This window comes from Pteropus medius, unplaced genomic scaffold (genome assembly GCF_902729225.1).
Source record: "Pteropus medius unplaced genomic scaffold, Ma_sr-lr_union100, whole genome shotgun sequence".
In the NCBI taxonomy this organism is placed as follows: domain Eukaryota; kingdom Metazoa; phylum Chordata; class Mammalia; order Chiroptera; family Pteropodidae; genus Pteropus; species Pteropus medius.
The window spans coordinates 2,492,512-2,512,210 of NW_024354499.1; the positions used below are offsets into that span (position 1 = coordinate 2,492,512).

The following is a 19,699-nucleotide window of genomic DNA, read 5'->3' on the forward strand; positions in this document are numbered from 1 at the left end:
GTGAATCCAAACTCCTCTTCTTTGGCAAAAAGCAACTCTTTTCATTCATTCAGCAAATCTGTGCTGAGCCAAACTGTACTAAACGCTGGATTCAAAAGCAAAAAAGACTCATCCATAGCTTATTCTCTGATCCCCTTTCCGGGGAGACTGTATCCCACTCAGTACCACAGCTGGTAATCATTGTGATGTTCCCCCTCAAGGACAATGGTCAGTGCTTCACACATTTGGTACATTTAGTCAACGTGTGGCATTTCAAATGCTAAGCACTTTAAACCAGACCAAAATATCAATAAATTTAAAAATTATATGGACCAGACAACAAAGCTGAAAATGAAAAAATAACACACAAAAAATTCAATGCAATATTAAAAAGCGTAGCTCCCAAATAACTCCAATGCCTATTCCAAAATAATAACAGTAAGAACATCATATGAAGACTTATAGTATGGTTAAAACTTCAGTATTTTTTCTTATGAGGGAAACAGATACCTATTAGAAAGCACTCTCAAAAAACAATAATCCTCAAAGATTGGGGTGGGGTAGGCAGTTGGAGGGAGAAGAAAAGAGAATACTGGAATATCTGTGGAAAAGTCTTTCTGGATATTATAATTAGCCTCCTTCCCCACTCTCATGCTGCTTCACAACCACTGTTGTATTGGGAGAAAAATTCTAAATGCTTTCATTATTTTTTGTAAAGAATTCTTAAAAATATTACTGTGTTTCTCTTGCTATCAACAAAGCAAAACTAAGAAAAACAGGGAAATGTAATCAAAAAGATAAAAGGAAAAGTTAAAGAATTACAACACATAAAAACAGATTTTATAAATCTAAGAGTTGTCTTTGAAAGATTATAAAACAGCAAATCTCTAGCTAGAGTTAACAAGAAAAAGAGAAACACAAATACATACAATTAGAATTGATATACACGAAGAAAATACTTAAAAAGATTTAAATGTATTGTTCTATTTTATTTAAAAAAATGTAAACTACAGATGATTTTCTAAGAAAATATTACGAATTTTGCCTCATTATGTGGCAGAAATCCTGAGAGAGGAATTTCTGGAGCCAGAGGGTTGGTGTCCCAGCTCTGCCACTTGACTAGCTATGTGATTCTGGAAAAGAGACTAGTCTGTGTTCCGTTACCTCAACTGTAACTTACGTGCAGATGATGTACCAACCTGAAAGGGCTGTTGAGAGGGTCAGAGGAGATAATTAATACTCATGAAGGACAAATGACAAACTGGGAAAAATGTTTATAATGTATGACATGTGAAGAGCTCATACAAATTAATAAGAACAAAATGAACACAAAACAGAAAAAAAGAAAAAAAGGCAAAGGACACAAACAATACAAATCCCCCCAAAACAAAAATGGCCAATAAACAATGTCTCCTGTCTACAACCTCTGACCTGGGCTGGATGGAGAAATAGAAGGAAAATTACTATCATTCATTATTGATCAAAATAAAATTTGAATAGCATTCTTGGAGGGCAATTTGAAAATAGGCATCAAAAGCCTTAAAATACAAATATCTTTTGATTTAGTAAATAATCTCCTAGAAGTTATCTTAAACTGTAAAGGATATAAATAAAACTTTACTACAAGACTATATGGTGAAAAATTAACCACCTAAATATTCAATAAAGGAGATGTTAAATACAATGTTACTAGTCTATTAAGAGTCATGTTGTAGATTAATATTTATTGATATGGAACATTTATAAAATGAGTAAAAAACTGGACAACAGAAAATCCCTTCATAATACCCCAAAGCAAAAACTGCATAGGCAATATAATCATAATTCAATTAAAATATATCCAAAGTAACTCTTGGGTAAAGAAGAAATCAAAACTGCAACTTAAAAACATCAATAAAACAAGAATAAAAAAGCATTATATATTAAATACTGTGGAATGACAGCCAAGTTCTAATCAGAAATTTATGAGGTTAGAAAAACTACTAACACACCTAAAGAAAGCAAGAAGAATATATAAGGTTAAAAGCAGAAATTAATCAATATAAAATCAATATAAAAAATCAATTTTAGAAGTATATCTAATTCCATATCCTAAAAAGAATACATTTAAAATATATATTCTACAAAATATATATCCTACAAAGAATATATTCACAATTTCTCACATCCATTGCGGAGAAATTTCAATGGTAAAACACTGACATTGAATTAATGTTTTAAAAAAAGGTACTTGGTTAAATATGTTAGGATATTTCCATATAAAGGAATTTAATGTAGATTTTTTTTTTAATGCAGGCGTTTTTAAAGTTATATTTTAGGAGTTTCTTTAATGATGTGGGGGAATCATACCAGATTTATTAAGTGAAAAAAATAGGTTTTAAAATATGATGATAAAGATGTACTCTAGAATCTTAAGCTGAAGTCTAACACTGTGCATGAAATTACAGTTACATGTATTTTTGTGAGGGAAGAGATCTATAAGTTTCATTAGATTCACAAAGATATTTAAGACCCTAAAAAATGTCTCACTTAAAAAGAAACCCCCTTTCCCTAGAAGCAAACACACATACGCAAAAACACAGCTTAGCAGAGTCTCAGATATAGGACAGAACATCTAATTCTTAGAATTTTTCAAGTCATTCCAAAGAACCTAAGCAATTACAAGAGATTAACAGAGTGATGTTCCCCAGATTTAGAAATACTTGCTTAAAAAATGTCTGGGGACTAGAGAGAACAAATCCTGTATATTACTGCCAGATCATCCTGTCATTTCAACTGAAAGTAATTCTAGATCTTTCTTTACCTCTATCTTTTTTTATTGGAAATCTTCCGAATAAAGGAAAATATAAGTTACCATCAAGAAACTTATACTTTCCTTTATGGCTCAATGGCATGCTAGAGTTATCTGTGGAGTAGAAAACAGTGTGAAGGTGACAATAGTGAGTTTGTGTTTCAGATGTCTGATGTCAGATACTAACCAGTTCCAGCAGAAAAGGAGGAAGTGGCAAAAGCATCACCTTGGGTTGGCTGAAAGCTTGGGATTAAACTCTCAGCTGAGCCTCCAAGCTTCTCAGGATGTTTGCCTGGAGGGACAAATACCATTCAGTTCATTCCAGCAGAATCCCATGATGTATCCCCAGGGCACTTTCTGAACTGCTTTCTAGATCTGACTCCTTTTTTACTGCATTATGGCAGCACCTTGGCCATTCAGAAGTCCTGGTCTAGTCACTGCAATCACCAAGAGAACGGCTGAGAAATGGAAGAATCAGTTTTGCAAGAGGAAAAGAGTTCTGAGATTGGCTACATAACAACGTGAATGCAATTAATACTACTGAACCTTACACTTAAAAATGGTTAAGATGGTAATTTTTACATTATATTTTAATAAATAAATAACAGTAAAGAGACAGCTAGAGCTAAAGCCTTAAAGCTGAAGCACATTACTCAGAGTAGAATGTCTCTGCCCTCATTCAATCTATTTCTTTTTATATAATTCTAATGAGTTTGATGATTTGCTTTCCATGTTGGAAGCACTTTAGAAAGGAGGAGAGGGACTGGTGGAGATGGCAGCCGTGAGAGGCTGTGAGGCACAGGCACAATGACAACAGTTTAATGTGAAAGCCAACAGCTGAATAAGAAGAGAGGCAGGAAATTATTAAAAATAGACACAAGAATTTTAAAAACTTGGGAAAGTCACTTAATCGAGTGTAAAAATACTAGTTTTCAACAATCTTAAAGGTATTTCTTTTGTAGTTTAGATTTATGGCACATATAACAATGAAATAATTTTACAATGAGTTGTCAAAGAAAGTTAAACCCTATTTAACTTCTGTTTAAAAAGGCAAGAAAACAATATGAATTTTAAAAAGGTATCTATAAAGTCATAGTTAAAGCTAAAATGTGTGGTCAAAGTTCATATAATTCACTTGGTTCGGATCATTCCTTTACCCTGTGCTCTTGTCTACACTGAGATATTCTTTTCGAATTGTATCATATTGTAAAATTTCCCAGGATGTATGCTGTTGTTTTCCAAAGTGTGTGTGTGTGTGTGTGTGTCCTGCCTTCCAAATCAGACTGTGGGTTTGAGCGCAGAAATGACACTTTATGTTTATTTGATCTCTTCTCTATGGTCAGTTAACAGTAATACAGAATTCTGATAGTCAAAGGTTCAGTGCCCACATGAGTACCCACTCTCATGGGTAAGCAGTTACAAATTTCTGAGACAATAAGCCCACATAGGATGAGGGAACCATCATACCCCTCCAAGAAGTGACCATCCTGATCTGCCATCCTGATCTATGTTACCCAATCTTTCCTAAGTTTCTCATTCTCCTTGCCCACATCCACAACAGATTAGGACTTCTTGAGGATGAAAAGACTTGGTAAAAATAAAAATCAATTTGCATTCATACTTCAAAATCAAGCCTTTGAGAGAAAGACAGACCCAAGCCCACATTTTCATATGAGTGCCCCTCTAAAGTTAAGGGTCAAGAATCACAAAAAGACATCAATTACTCACCTTCTCCCAGCTTGGCAAAGTCCTTGTTTAGCAGTTCTTCAGCTGTGAGTTTGGAGAAATTGTCATCATCAAAGGGATTCCATGTAGAACCTTCCGAAGGATTATAAACATTCTGCTGGGAGGTCCGCGGAGAGCCTGATGGAGTGGTGGTTGCAGACCTAGGTAGGTTCCCATCCCCACGAAATAAAAAGACATATAAAAGTTGAAAGGGGTCAGCCTATTTTCTCTTTGTTTCAAGATCAAAATTTTTTCCGTGTCAAACCATAATTTTCCACGGTTATTTTCTAAAAGGACATTCCACAGCAACTAGACAGTTTCCACAGATAGCCTTTCCACTGTGGAAAATGAATGTTATAATTCACTATCTCCCACTACTCCCTTGCTTAGATTTCTGGTCTCATCTGCAACTCTTCAATTCAGGATCCCAAAGCAACTTGTTTTTAAGGCTTGTGTATCCTGTGGTGTCCATCACAACATCCACAATAACTGACCCTGAAGAGGCTGGGACTGATGCATATTCAGGCTGCCCTGCATCTGTCAGGATCTGGCAATGCACAGAACTAAGAGCCACTGGCAATGGTCACTACCACAGTTCAAGAGAAAAAGAGACAGTTAACCACTACCTTGTGCTTCTAGGTATCATTACCTAATTTTATTGTAAAGTCTCTCTTGATGCCTTTTGCCTTTAGCTAATGACTTAGAGATTTTTAATTTTAGAGTGCATGTTTCCAAAAAAGCCGAAGGCCTGAAATTGCATCTACACCACAAACACTCATTGCAATCTACTTTATATTAGGCACAGAGCCAGTCACTGGATTTACAAAGGTTGAAACGTGATCCTTGTCTTGGAGGAACTCTAGGCTAGGTCAGCTAGACATACTCATATAGATAGACACATAAACAATGATAATGCAATGTGATACATGCCTAAAAAAAGGATCAGACAAAATTCTATATCACAACCAGAGAAAGAATCAAAGAAAAGGTAACCTCTGACATGGATCTTGATGAATAAATTAACATTTCCTCGGTAGACTAAGAGGACTGCACAGTTAAGGGAGAGGACACAGGATGAACAAAATGCTTGTGAAGATGGAAAATGGTAAGTCCAATAATGTGGTACAACAAGACTTTGTTAACCAGTGAGTTCAGATATTACCCCACAGGCAAAGGGAAGTCAGTGAAAGATTTTCAACATGGAGAATTGGTTGGATCAGGAGTTTAGAAAATACTCCGTAGAGCACAGAAAGGATGAGAGAATGGAAACTGTGAGGAAAATAGGAAATTATTTCTGAAAATAAGGATGTGCACTACAGGCAAACTCAGTTTCTTATTAAACACAGATGTGTACCATTATATATATATACATCTACACATATCTACATACATATGCAAAGAATCACACGGTAACAGACCACTGCAGACCTTGCCCACAAAGAAAGAAGGATACGGGGAAACATCACATACTTAGACTTATTGAGACTGGCCTCAGCTGCAGCTGCCTGGAGCAGCTGGGTTGATTTGCTGGCAGGGACCCCAAAGACTGCACTGTGGGTTACGTCACTGAGAATCCGCCTGTGCCCAGCACGTTGGGTCTTGGGGGATGATGGAGGAGTGAGAGATCCGAGTTTCTGTCCCTGGATGGCAGGAGGTGGGGTTGTCTGAACCTTTGGCTGTTGTCTTACTGGGGCTTGAATCTGCTAGGAAAAGAGATAAAAAAAAATGTTCCCACAAAAAAAAAAAAGGAAAAACAAATAAACAGATAAGCATAACCAAAAATGCCACATGAGAGCTAACATGGAGCTCAAATGGCTGAGTTTATCAATAATACCCAGAAAGACAAAAACTAGACCTTGAGGGTCTGAACTACAACTTTGGGACTGATACCAACATAGTATTTATCTGGTGTTTATACATAAATTTTAATCTTCATCAGCAACAATATATAGGGTAACCATAAGCAATGCAGCCCAGAACATAAGACTATAGAAGCTATTCCTAGCTCTAAAGATCTAGAACATGTCCTAAAGGACAACTTTCTGCTTCTGGGATCACATAGGAACTTGCTCAAAATGCCTCCAAATGGTAGGCTTTAACCACTGTCTGAAAACAATGAAGACACACCTCCAGCTAAAACACATTTGAGCTAAATGATTTCTGCTAAGAGAAAACTGACTTTCTGACATAGCTCTCAGACTACTAGTTGGGAATAAGAATTCCACTGTGATTAATAAATGGTAGTGCTTTTTTTGTTTTTTTTCATTAACACTCTTTATTTCATTGATAGGATGAGTCTATAAGATTTCTGTGGCAACTCCTGAGAAAATGGACAGCATTGGGCAGTGCAACTAACTTGTTCCAACTGTCAGTTTGGAAATGGCATTAAAGAACCAGACAGAGAACTCAATAAGGAAGAAAAAATTTAAAAGCCTTTGGTGATTACTGAATGTCAACTGTGATTGAAAAATAAACAAACAAAATGCAAAATAAAAGCCCTTGATAATTAAGCTAATAACACAAAAACCTTTGAGATGTGGGCCAATTTCAAAAGGCAGGACAAATGTCACCACAGAAAAACAAACATATAGGAACACCCTTGTGGCCACACCCTTAGGGCCACATGGTTAGTCTTGAAGCATAAGTCACAGTCTACAAAGTGCTACGTCACAGAAAATGAACGTCAAGAAAGTGAACAAATAAAGTTAAGAGGTCATCTAACACTTTTCTTCAATCCTATCAATCCAGAGATAAAGTGACTTAAAATATTAAATGCCTCAGGTATTTATCCCTTCCCACCAATCTCTAGTCTGATTAGAGCTGCCCCTCTATGCTGCAGCTCACGTCCCATATTCTGTGTCTTCAAGTCTAGGCCTTCCAAGAGATTAGGGAAACCAGTGTCCAGCTACTTGGGCCAGGATGCAGAGAGCCTGGGATTTTCTGTCCTTATACTAACTCAGACTTTTATTTTGTTGAGACAGGCTATTTGCATGTGTGAGTACACAGGAACTTCACCAATAGGGTGAGTCATACAATATAAGATTCTAGTATCAATCAAACTATGCTTAGAGGGTAAAGCAGCTGACTGCATCTCTGAGGGAGAAGCAGAGTGCTCTGTGAAGACCAGAGCTCCAGCTCCACACGGCTTCAGGAGTTAAGGGTTGCAAGAAGCAGCCTAAAGCCAGAACCTACAGGGGCCAGAAAAGCTTTAAGGACAGAACTAGATTTGCTTATTTCTTGGAGTTTAAGACAGTCATTACTCTGAAAAGGGTACCTAACTGTTGAGTCTTTAATTGAAGAGTCCAGACTACCTGGAGAATACTTCCCTTCCTCTTACCTAGAAGAGGTACCTGTGTGTGGCACACTAAGAAACAGATGCTTCCATTACAAGGACACCTTACCCTATCACAGCAATCTACTAATACAAACTGGCTACAACCTGATTATTACTTCTCACGACAACCATGTCTGGCAGATAGTTTTATTTCAATTTAAAATCTAAGAATGTGAGAGTTGAAAGGGACCTTAGAGAATAAGGATTCCAAGTCCCTCTCTTTAAAGGAGATGAGACCAAGGACCTGAGACTAAGTGCTTGCCCAAGGTCATGGGGTCAATTGGGGGTAGAATTCGTGTTTCTTGACTACAGTTCAGGAAAGCACACTCAGATGTTTGTCTTGCTAAAGATTTGTTTAAAAAACAAAACACATAATTATAAAAGGAGTACAATCACATTGGGAATGTAAGAATGCAGACAGAAGGGGGAAAAGCCACCCCAGACTTCCATTCCACCACTCAAATACAAATGTTCTTACCTTTCTGGTATCTTAATATTTATCAGTCTCTTTTCCCATAATTTGAAATCTCTTTTAACATTATCTCATGAGTGTTTTCATTATGTCATACAGAGTTTATAACCAAGTACAGACTTTTTAACAGCTGCAGTTGGGTTCTTGAACGATTAACATTGCTTCCATTCTTTTGGCTATTATTAATAGGATGGCCATAAACATCTATGGCATACGGCCATTTTCCTTTGCAGATTATTGCTGTAAGACGGTTGTGGTGTATACTGTACATTCACTCGCTCGCTTCCCTAGGTAAGTCCTGCCAAGGGTCATCGAAGAAAGGGCTGGTCAAAGCTGGAAAACTCTCTAGCTCCTGGCATAAGTGTGTTCTGCTCCCATTCCCTCGCCATTCCCTCAATCAACTACCCTTGAACAAAGTGCTCAAAGTATTGTTTCATTCAAGGAACATGGAGGAGGTTCGTAAATCATTCCCGAGAGAGTAGATACTTTTGTCCAGGGCAAGTAGAGAGAACTTCATAAGAAGTGTAGTCAGTGGCAGTTGGTCATTTCATCCCTGTGGATGAGCATTTGTTGTTAACCCTCAACACAGATTGGGACTCTCTGTTCTTGTCTCAGATAGCTGCCGTCAGTTAGATTAAACAAGGAGACTGGACTAGATAATTAATATCTCAACTAGTTGCATCACACAATAATTTTTTAAAAACCCTTTTCGCTTAACAAGAGGAACTTCATCTCTTGTTAAAAACATGGAGTGGAGCTGTCTACCACACACCTGCAGGAAAACTGAGTTGTTTCAGAAATGAAGGTGTAAAGACAGCGAACACACACTTAGACTTAAAGAAGGCAATCTATCTACAGCACTGCTTCCTTTTGAAAGGGTGCAGGTTTTCTAGTTTAAGACAGGCAACAAACTTCTGTTAGAAATCAATCCTCAGAATGATGGTTTCTTACTTTTCCTTCATTCATCTAGTTGTTGGACTTCTCTGGGAATAAGGGTAGCTGTGATACTCTACTAGCTGGGTATGTAAAATCTCTTTTCTATCACTATAAAATTATTTATCGCTATCACTCAGAAAACTATGAGTACAGAATTAAGGGCACTTATTAAAGGCCAAAACACAATGTGCCTGAGGATGCTGAAACAGCAGAGGTCAATCAGGAGAGGATGCTGGGATTCTGAGGCTACACTCAGCCAGTATCTAAAAGTGGACATGCCTAATTTCTTAACTGACAAGATTGCTCAAACAATACTCAGGTGCTCTGGTGTCCAGAGGGATTAGGCCATGCATGGCAAATGGTCCCGGCAAGTAGGCACTTGAAGGGTGCTGTATGGTAGACTTAATTGAAGTGGTTATTACTATTGTCCAAGACAAAGAATAAACACAACACTGTCAGGACTCAAGGTAATGGTGGGAGCTCACATGAACCTTCAGAGCCTGAAAAGGCCACAGTGGTCAAACTTCCCCTTGAAGAAGAGAAAGGAAATAACTCTAATCCTACTATGGTCTCTGACTGCTCAACACAAGAGACAATAAAGAGCTTATTCTTCTAGCCTAATTTCAAAGTGATAAATAAGACTGTTCACCTTCATTAGTAGCCTAGAATCCTTCTTTTAAAAAAAATCTCTAACATCTATAGAATACTTCATTCCATTCTTGGATATATCAAAAAAAGATCAAATATTTTAACCACAGGGTGGGGAAGCAACCTAGCCTTAGTCCAGAGGCCACCACGCCAGCTGTTACTACCTCTTTCCCAAGTCCTCACTGCATGCCCCTCTTCCGCTTTTGCGCTCTGAGCCCTGGCTGATCCTTACCGCTGGCTCCTGGGCAGGGGGTGGCTGTGGGGCTGTGGCCGGCTGTGCCTGGGGCTGCTGTATTCCTGCCACAGCGGGCTTCTGCTGCAAGGCGGCTTGCTGAGTCAGCAGCTGTTGTTGATGCAGGGTTGTGGCCAGCTGCTGTTGCTGCTGCTGCTGTTGCTGCTGCTGCTGTTGCTGCTGCTGCTGCTGCTGCTGCTGGTAGAAGTTCTGTATCAGCTGCTGTTGAGAGCTTCCCTGGGACACCACAGGGAACTGGGCAATGGCTGGTTGCTGGGTTGCTGGGTGTACTGCCTGAAACTGAGTAGGAGAAAGTGTCAAGGAATGAGGAGGCGAACAGAAGCCTGTCTCAGAATGATATTCTGAATGTCTCAACTAAGACCGGTGCTGAAACCAAAGGCAAGGGTAGGTAGAGTCTTTTAGCTTGGCCTGAAACTCATGAGGGGAACCTGCAGGCATCAGAACAAACACAGCAGCATCTTACACTGCCAGGCTCCATCCACTGCACTGTGCTGCCTCCTGCACTGCAGACTGGCTTCCGGGTAGGCTCCTATGCCTCTCCTGAGAGTATCCATCTGACTACACATCTTGTGACTCCACATGCTAGCGTGTAGCAGAAGCTAATAAATGATCTCCCATCATAGAAGTAATCCCTCTGAAAAAGGGATTTGGAAGTAGCCAAGATTAAAATGCTTCCCTACATGAACAAGATGAAGCAATGACAACAAAAAGAATAACCTAAATGATAACCCAGCTATTAAGTCATCTCTTTCTGAAAATAATTTCCCAATAGCTCTATCTTTATTATCTTTAAGCATTCAAAATATTCAGAATACTCTACTATGCTTAATATTTTATTTTATGTTGGTATTGAATGGTTTCAAGTTATATTCTCTTGTAAACTTCCTAAAAATAGAGAAACTTCTTATGTCTTTCTACTCTCCACTGCTAAGGACTATGTGCTAGGCACACAGATAGAGCTCAAACAAGGGCCTACTGATGAACAAAAGTCAAGATCTGTCTCTGAACATCCTAAGTTCTGTTACTTCGTTATAGGGCTAACTGAGAGGATATTGTTTGCCTACTGGGACAAAGTTAAAGGGTTAGTAAAGAAGCAGATGTCAGTAAATAGCTGCCTATTTATAACTGCAAAATGCTGGAAACAACTAAATGTCTATCAACCGGGGACTGATTGAATAAACTATGCTATATATTCTTAAAAGGGAACACTCTCGAGTTAGAAATAGGAATGAAAGCTACCTCTATAAATGGGATGAAGGGGATAGAATTTATGCAAATATAACTTTGAAAGTATATAAATGTTTCATTCTCATAAAAATAAAATTAAAGCAAAATTTAAAAAACAACTAAAAATCAAAAGCAAAATGAAGCAATGAAATCTGTGTGTCGTATTAATAACCAAACTCACCAGAAAATAGTGTGTTAAAAATTCTAAAGGTAAAAAGGGCAAAGGAATCTTAAACTATTTTCAGTAATCCTATTCTTATTATCTTGAAACTATAGATGAATGTTAATGTTGCTAGGAATCAAGATTTCGAGAAGAGAAAAATATGAAGATAAAATCCAAGAAGTTACATAAAAATCTTGTAGTTACATGTCTGAATTAGAAACATAAATTTGAATTCATGGTATATATTTTATTAACAAAACAAAATATATTTCCTAACTGTCCACTGAAAAGTTCTAAAAACAACTAATCCATTAGCAAATGAGTATCTCTAGCACCAAGACTATGGTCTCTAAATACCATTTCCATAAAGAGGAAACAGAGCTCCTGAGAGAAATGGCTGATTCCGGGTCAAGGGCAGCATAAGCTGAGAACAGCTTGTTACACCAAAGAACAAAGAAACCATAAAGACTACTGGAGTCACGGCCAAAGGACGCAGGAGTCAAGAGACTTCCACTGGCCAAAGTTGGGACAACATGAGCATCAAAATAAACAAATGTTTTAAAAACTACAATGTATGGAAACATATCAAATATGCTAAGATCCATGAGTTCATAATGAAACTAAAACAAAACAAAAACCTCACTTTTTTTTTTGGTCCACCTCTGGATACTAAGAACAAACTCATTCTGAAAACTGGTAAACATGGAGAAAGAATCATGTATTTTTTCTGTTTTTTTTTTTTTTCTGTACAAACAGTACCTCAGGATAATCAAATACCTGATGAAAAAAGTTCTTCACAGAAAAACTCCAGCCCCTAAATGAAGAGGGAATGTTAGAATATCACCATTTTGCCATTCCTAATGAATTAATGGACTTAGGAAATGACCAGCAATGGCTAAAAGGCTGCTGGGGAACATTAAATGAATGGATCGGATGGACAACACCAAACCCACTGACTGAGCTTAATATTATTAAAAGAGAGGACAACCAAACGTTATATGCCCCTGGTGTGATATAACTGGAAAAACAAAGAACAATCAAACTGAATCAAATACTGAGCAAGCCTCAGGAAATTACCAGTTTACACAAGAGATGGAGGAACACATTAAACAACACCACAGGGATGCCATCAGCCAAGTCCAGAATGTGGAAAATTCTACAGAACAAGTGACCCAGGTTCTTCAAAACAATAAGTGACAAAAAGAGAAAAAAAGTGGGAGAGGGCATCTATGGTTAAAAGGGGATTTAAAAGATAAGAGATATATTCATTGTTATAAAATGAATATGTTCATAGTAAAAAACATGAAAAAATATCAAAAGTAAATACAATATGTGAATCTCTTAAGTTAAGAGACATGAGAAAGAGTTAAACCCTACTGCATATTTGGTTAGAAATTATTATTATTTGTTACAGCATGATAATGCTATCGTAGTTACGTCAGAAAAAGAAAAAAGAAAAAAAAGAGTCCTTAAAACTTAGCTCCCTCCCTGAGGTTCCTCAGTCAGGTGAAGAATTCCGCATGGCCTGGAAGAATGGTGAAAGGGGTATAAGTGATCCAGTGACTGCTCCGCTACACAACACCTGATAGTATCTACATCTGGGAGAAGCAATGATATGATGAGTAATGGCTGTCTTCCCAAAGTGAATTCCTGTACCTAATGGGCATTTTCAGTGACAACTCAGAAATGCAAAGCAAGGGTCAGACTGACCACCTTACCTGCTGAGCCTGGGCCTGCTGCTGCGGCTGGTAAAATGTGCCTGCTGACTGCTGTGGTGGCGGCGGTGGCTGTGGCTGCTGCTGCTGCTGCTGCTGCTGCTGCTGTTGCTGCTTGAGGAAGAGTTGCTGCTGGTGCTGGGGTGTGGCCTGGGCCTGAGTAGGCAGACCCTGGGCTGGAGTGGAAGGTGTCTGCTGTGGGGTGGGTGGAGCCTGAGGCTGCTTGGGCTGAGACTGTGGTAGAGGTTGGCTGGGTGGGGGCTGGGTTTTTGGTTGGGGAACATTGGCTAAAAGGCCAGGCTGATTGCTGGATCCTGCAATGAGAATAAACTACATATAAGGGCTCAAAACTCTTGGATAAAACTGGCTTACTTTCTTGCCAAAGCAAGAAAGGGGACAATAAATGGACAGATAATCTCAAGATCCTTGTGCTCTTCGCTATCTTTGCACCTAGAAAGCTTTTTCTTTTTGCTAAACTCCGTGCTTCATATTTTTCAAAATAAGATTCGATGCTTGCTTTCTTCAGAAAGTCTTCCCTTATTCACCATCCCATTTAGTCAATTATTCCTTTAGTCAGCATCCTGAATATCTATAAATTCAATTGGCCTTTGATGCTTCTGTATATAAACCCTATCTTTACACTTGTTGGCATGCTGTAGAAAAGCATTCTTTGATGTTTTGTAACATGTAGGTTACAAAACCCCAGTCTGGATGCCTGGCTATAGGTAGATTGCCACTGAATTCACCAAAAGCGTATTGCTGGTAGAAGTGACGGCTTCATTCAGTTACTTAATAATTTAGATCAATCTTCTTTATGAAACTGAACTCAATCACCTCATTAGAAAAGGAATACCAAAACAGTGACAGATAATTTAAGAGACACCATTAAAGAAACAATTCCTGTATGTCGAAAAGAGGTGACTTTTACTTCTTTAAAGGCAAAGAGAAGTCTATGAAATAAAGAGGTAGGTATGGGATAAATGGACCAAGCCATAAAATCAGGTCCAAGACTAGACGAAATAGAGACAACAGGCTTCAGAAGTCTTGGAGAGTCCCTGCAGATTCAATGACAGGCTTCCCCTTTTGCTGGCCTCTTGCTGTATAATTTCAATGGCAGCTCACCTCTCGTTCCTCAAAGAAAACCATTATTCTTTATGTGCCTCTGCATTCCATCCCTGAAGCAAAACCAGGCTTTCCAAGACGTCTCTATTGTCCAGGATAACAAAGAGGTATACCAAGTTTCCAACCACCTTAGTAACTGACCTGCAGGCTGAGGTGGGGGCTGAACCGTGGCCCTCTTGCGAGGTGTCAGGGCTGGCTGGATGGGAAGAATTCCTGGGTTCGGCTGAGTCTGCCCAGCTTTAGGCCTCTGGCGGGGCGCAATGGAAGTCTCTGTGGTGGGGATGGGATCTGTCAGTCTAGAAAAGGAAAAAAATAAACAAAGATTCTTGTTAAATTGTCGGGAGGGGCAGACAGAGCACATGATGGATTAGCTTTCTCCTCTACGCTCATCCAAACTTTCTAGATCTGCTTAATCAGCATTTTCCAGAGGGTGTTATGTGTTACTAGATGTTATGAGTAACGCTTTCATGGGTAAATAAGTTCAACATACAGATCAAATATTTAGCAGACTTCTTACCAACAGAACTTTTCATGTGTGAGTACATATGGAGAACCTCAAAGATGGCACTGTATAGAATGCAGTGTTTCTCAAACTTATTTGACTTTGGGACCCTTTTACCTAATACTTTCTAGGACTTCCCAGAATACACTTGGGTGATGATGCAAAAAGGAGTTTAGAGCAGGTGGTTTTCAGATGTAAAGGGAACTCAAACTTGATTAGAACTAGCTGTCAAAATGGTTTCTCTACAATTAAAAGTATGCAAATGAGCTGATCCAATAGGACAACTAGAAGGAGTAAGTAAATAATTCAAGATAATGGATTTGGGAAGTGTAACAAAAATTCCATTTTCTCTAATATACATATTTGCTTTTTTCCATGATAATATAATTTAGCTGGGCATAGCGTCACCCAGAGTAAAAATCACATTGCCCAGTCTCTCCTGTAATCAGGTATGGCAATGTGTCTAAGTTTTGGCCTTACATGGATGTAAGCAGATTCTTATGTGGCAGTTTCTAGAAACCTTAAGAAATAACTGGTGCATGCCCTTCGTCTCTCTTCTACTTTGGCCATATCTCGAGCCTGCTGCTTGGAGCAAGAATGCTGCCATATTGGTCCATGAGGTCATGGCCATAACCGTGGGAACAGTAGAGTGGTGAGCCTGAAGAAGCGTGGGTGCCTGAGGGCTTCGTGGAATAGAATTGCTCTATCAGCCCTGGACTCTGTTTACTTGAGAGAAAAAAATATTCATCTATCTTATATAAGCCACTGTCATTTTGGACTTTCTGCAACTCATAGGCAAATCTAATCCAAATTAATACAGGGAGGAATGCTGTGTGGTCTGCTTGCTTCTTGTGATAGCGCCAAAGCTCAGGTAGTGAATTCCATTCATACAGAGCAGTCCTGGCAGCTGGCAACGACCAACTCAGATCAGTGTGACTGTCCTTTGAAAATGCATTTTAGGGAGTATAGCTGATGTTAAGGCCAAAATAAACAAGCTTCACGAATATTTCCAAAATACATCTGGCACAGCCTCCATGAAATACAAATCAGAAAGCAAAAAAACTGGCCCTGTGTCCATCCCTGTGACATATCTCCAAGGTATGTCCACTCTGGACTCTGAGATTTTTCACTGGTATCCTGCCAGAGGGATGCTCCTGTACTGGGGGAAAAACGCATAATATAAAAGCTATCATGTTTGGGGAGGTTAACTTGGGAGAGGTGGGAAGAGAAATGGGACAGATGTTGAGAAAGGTGTAAGAAAGATAAAACCAAGAGTGAGAGAGGTGAACAGGCTTCTGTAGAAAACCAAATGTTAAAAACTTCCACTCTGGACTTCTCCTAAGGGTGATTGAAATCTTAAAGACACTAGGATTTGGAGTCAAAGAAAATTATATTTGAGTCCTAGCTCCCTATCTACTAACTGTATGATAATGAGCATGTCATTTAACCTCTTTTACCCTTGGGTCCCTTATGTGTAAAATGGAGAAAATAATACCAACATCGTGAGGCAGATATGAACATCGAATGCATCAATGACTATGAAATCATTTACAAAATGCAGAGTGCTCAAAATGTTAGTTTATATGGGCCTCAATATGCTGTGAGAAAATACAGACCTTGAAGCCAGGAGATCTGGCTCTAAGTTGTCCTATCTGTGTGACTTTGAGCAAATCACTTAGGCCTCTGGCGGGGCACAATGGAAGTCATACAGAGTGGAAAAAGTGGGGATGCTGAAGGTCTGCTTCTTTTACTAAGCGTATATTGACTAACTACCTTGGCCAACTTAGAATTCTGAGTCTATTTTCTCATCCGTAAAATGAAAATAACAGAAACCTCATGAGTTTGTTTTAAAGGGAAAAAGTCATCTTATTTATGTAAAGTACCTAGTATGGTATTTGGTACAGATGATACCTCAATGAATAGTGGCCACTTTAAAAACAGAGTTAGAAAGAAAAACCTACCTGTCAAAATCAGAGAGCAAATATGAAATTGCAAATGAAATCATTGTAAATTATAGCCAAGACAACTTGGACTCAAATCTCTTGGCTGTAAGGTCTGTGTATTCTTGCAGCATTATTGAGGGCCATACAAACTGAAAGTATGGGCACTCTACAGTCTCTAAAACAGTTTCACAATCATTGATGCAGTTGATGTTCACATCTGCCTTATGATGTAGGTACTATTCTCTACATTTACACAATAGAGGACCACTCAAATATTAGTTGTTATTATAATTTTTATAAATGTGCATGCTTTGTGGGAATGGATCCTTGCTTAGCCTCAGTACATACAATGTTTGGGCCTAGTACAGATGGTCATAAATCCAAAATACTAAGCTAGTAAATCAGTCCCAAAAGGAATACCCAGAGGTGAGCATGACAGACTTATATAAGAAATAGTCTACAAAGTAACAAAATGGATATAGTTTGCTCCAAAGTCTCCTTACTTTAGAGCCACATCAGCAAGCATTCTATAAATAGCCAAGAATTTTTTTTTTTTAATGTAGAAGTTACCCTTCTATTAAAATTCACATATTCCCATCTAGGGCATATTGCTGACAGTTCAACCCTATTGGTTCCTTGCAATGGGAGTGTGGTAGAAAAAGAAGAGTATAAATAGCTCTAAGATCACCCTCAGAATTTGCCATTTGGAAGGCCTGGTAGCATGAGAATGTGTCCTGTAGAACTTCGACTACAGGGGTGCAAAAGACCAAGAGATAGGCCTGTTCCTGGGAGACAGGGGACTCCTCTGGTAGCTGAGTTTGACCCGAGGACTCCCGACACCTTGGTGAACCTTCCTTAACTTGTGCGGCAATTTCTAGGTTACTTCCACCCAACTACCTCCTCCTCCTCTCTGAGTCAGACTTATATCGCCCCTGATGGCTCTCCCAGCCTTCCCTGGCTCCCTTCCTATTTTCACTCGCAGGGGCATTTCCTCAAATAAAATCCTAGCTTCTTTAATCCTCTCTTAGCATTTGCTTCTTGGAAGACCCTAGGTTACACAGAATATGATTAGCTAAGATCCACAGGCTCTTTTGCTGTTCATGGACTCAGTACTGTGACCAGTACTCTCCTAATGTGGCCAGGGCCATAGAAAATAAGAAGGAAAGGGAGGTGTGGGGTTAGGGTGCTGAAGGAGGCTAAACGAAGGCTGGGACACCTGTTCGAACACTCCTGTACTAGCAAAGTAATATTTAAAGTCTGCTGTTGCCTCATCTCTGAATGGCCCTGGCCTATTCCCAAGCAAAGGAAACAGCTGTGGAGTCCTTGATTCTCTTTCAAATGTAGATCACTGTATTTCATTACATTCCTCCTGGCACTCTCAAAGAGCTTCTACCTAGAGGAGATAAAGCTTGTTTTCTTGTTCTGTGCAACCTCTGGTCATGGTGGTAGAAGAATCAAGAAATATAAGGCACCCTTCCCTGCTACAGAGGCAACCAAGTACATGCTCACTAAGGCATTTCTTACCTGGCCTTTGGCTGGGTCTTCTTTGCAGCTGCTTCACTGGCTTTCACTGGTTCAGGAAGCTTTGCAGGAATGGGAGAGTTCTATAGAATTGAAAGGAAATTTTTTTTAAAAAGGACATCACAGATTTCTTTGATGAGAAAGAGCCTGTCTCTAAGGAATGAGGTGCTCACTGCTCAGGCATGTGGCTCTAATATAAGAGAGTCTGACTGGTCAAGCTACTTTCTCTGACTCGATCTTATTAGTAATAAAGTCAATATTCTGAGCTCCATCTGAATGATTCCTAACTCTGATCCAGATGTGGGAGTGAAAGTGGAGTGTTAGCTATTAGCCATCAGAAGTTCATTATTGGAGAAACAAGCAAGACAATTTCACCTTAAATTTTATTTATGGTGGCATCCATTAGTAAAATAGTCAAGGGAGTTGGATCATACCATATGCCAAGACTGTAAAAAGGGAGTTTGCAAGAACTGTACTCTGAAAACAGTGAGTGTAGAGCTTAGGAAAACATTCCTATGGCCTGATGTGTGTGGGGACGGCAGGAGAAAAGGAATGTGAGTTATAGATGGCCAATGGCAGAAGCAAAACCGAGAAAGCTCTGCCACAAGAAGGAGAAAAGAGACAAGGGGCTTCTGTTCCACTAGGCGTGGGGACAAGTCTCAAGAAAGCAGCCTGCCACCTCTAGATAAATACAATAAGCATGTGGCTCTCTGTGAACTGTGAAAATTGACAAGACATTAGTTTGGTCAATCTTCACTGGAAGCGCTCAACTCCATCCCTAGGGTTTTGTTTTTTTTTTTTCCCCAGTGTAATTCCCTCAGTTTTATTTCCCACAGAAATTCTATGGGAAAATTGGATTCTCTTTATAGCAACTGCTTCATAATTAGTTCTGCTTGAATGCCCTCTGCCAGATAAAGCGAGAGATACATCTACATTGATTTAAAAAGCTGATTAACACCCTGGGAATTCTAAACGACAATTCAATGATGTTTACTTTCCCTAAAAAAGCACCTTTCACATACCTGTACATTTGGAATTGGGCATTCTTTCTTGAGTAGTTTAAATGAGAAGTAGGAGACCTGGTAAATATCCGGCCTTTTGTCAGGGTCTGGTTCCAACATATACCCTAAAGCAAACATATGTGAACTTATTTAGTAATATCCTAACACTTAGTACATTAGCTAGGAAGCTTAATTTCTCTACTACCAATATTTTGTTGTTTTTAAATTTTTACTTTTATTTCTACAAAATTTTTATTTCTCTTATTTCTATAAAAGTCAGATAGTACAATATAGCCCTTTTCCTCCACTCAGAAAGGGAAGTTCTCACTTTTCTAAAATTCTTAATATCCACAAAAAAATAAGAAAA

At 38.9% G+C, this 19,699-nt stretch overlaps 1 protein-coding gene across 21 annotated transcripts in view; it reads right to left on the bottom strand.

The window, feature by feature from the left end:
• The window catches only part of AAK1 (AP2 associated kinase 1), a 146,919-nt gene that overhangs the window by 28,969 nt on the left and 98,251 nt on the right, over positions 1-19,699 (bottom strand). For 14 of the 21 annotated variants that reach the window (XM_039852569.1, XM_039852580.1, XM_039852577.1 and 11 more), the window contains 8 exons: positions 19,354-19,457; positions 18,335-18,414; positions 14,507-14,661; positions 13,247-13,557; positions 10,118-10,417; positions 5,966-6,198; positions 4,499-4,674; positions 2,958-3,062 (listed from right to left, as the gene is read on the bottom strand). In XM_039852569.1, coding sequence (XP_039708503.1) covers positions 2,958-3,062; positions 4,499-4,674; positions 5,966-6,198; positions 10,118-10,417; positions 13,247-13,557; positions 14,507-14,661; positions 18,335-18,414; positions 19,354-19,457 — 1,464 coding nt within the window. The remainder of the gene's footprint in view (positions 1-2,957; positions 3,063-4,498; positions 4,675-5,965; positions 6,199-10,117; positions 10,418-13,246; positions 13,558-14,506; positions 14,662-18,334; positions 18,415-19,353; positions 19,458-19,699) is intronic. The other 7 variants (XM_039852573.1, XM_039852586.1, XM_039852590.1 and 4 more) reach the window with 4 other exon arrangements.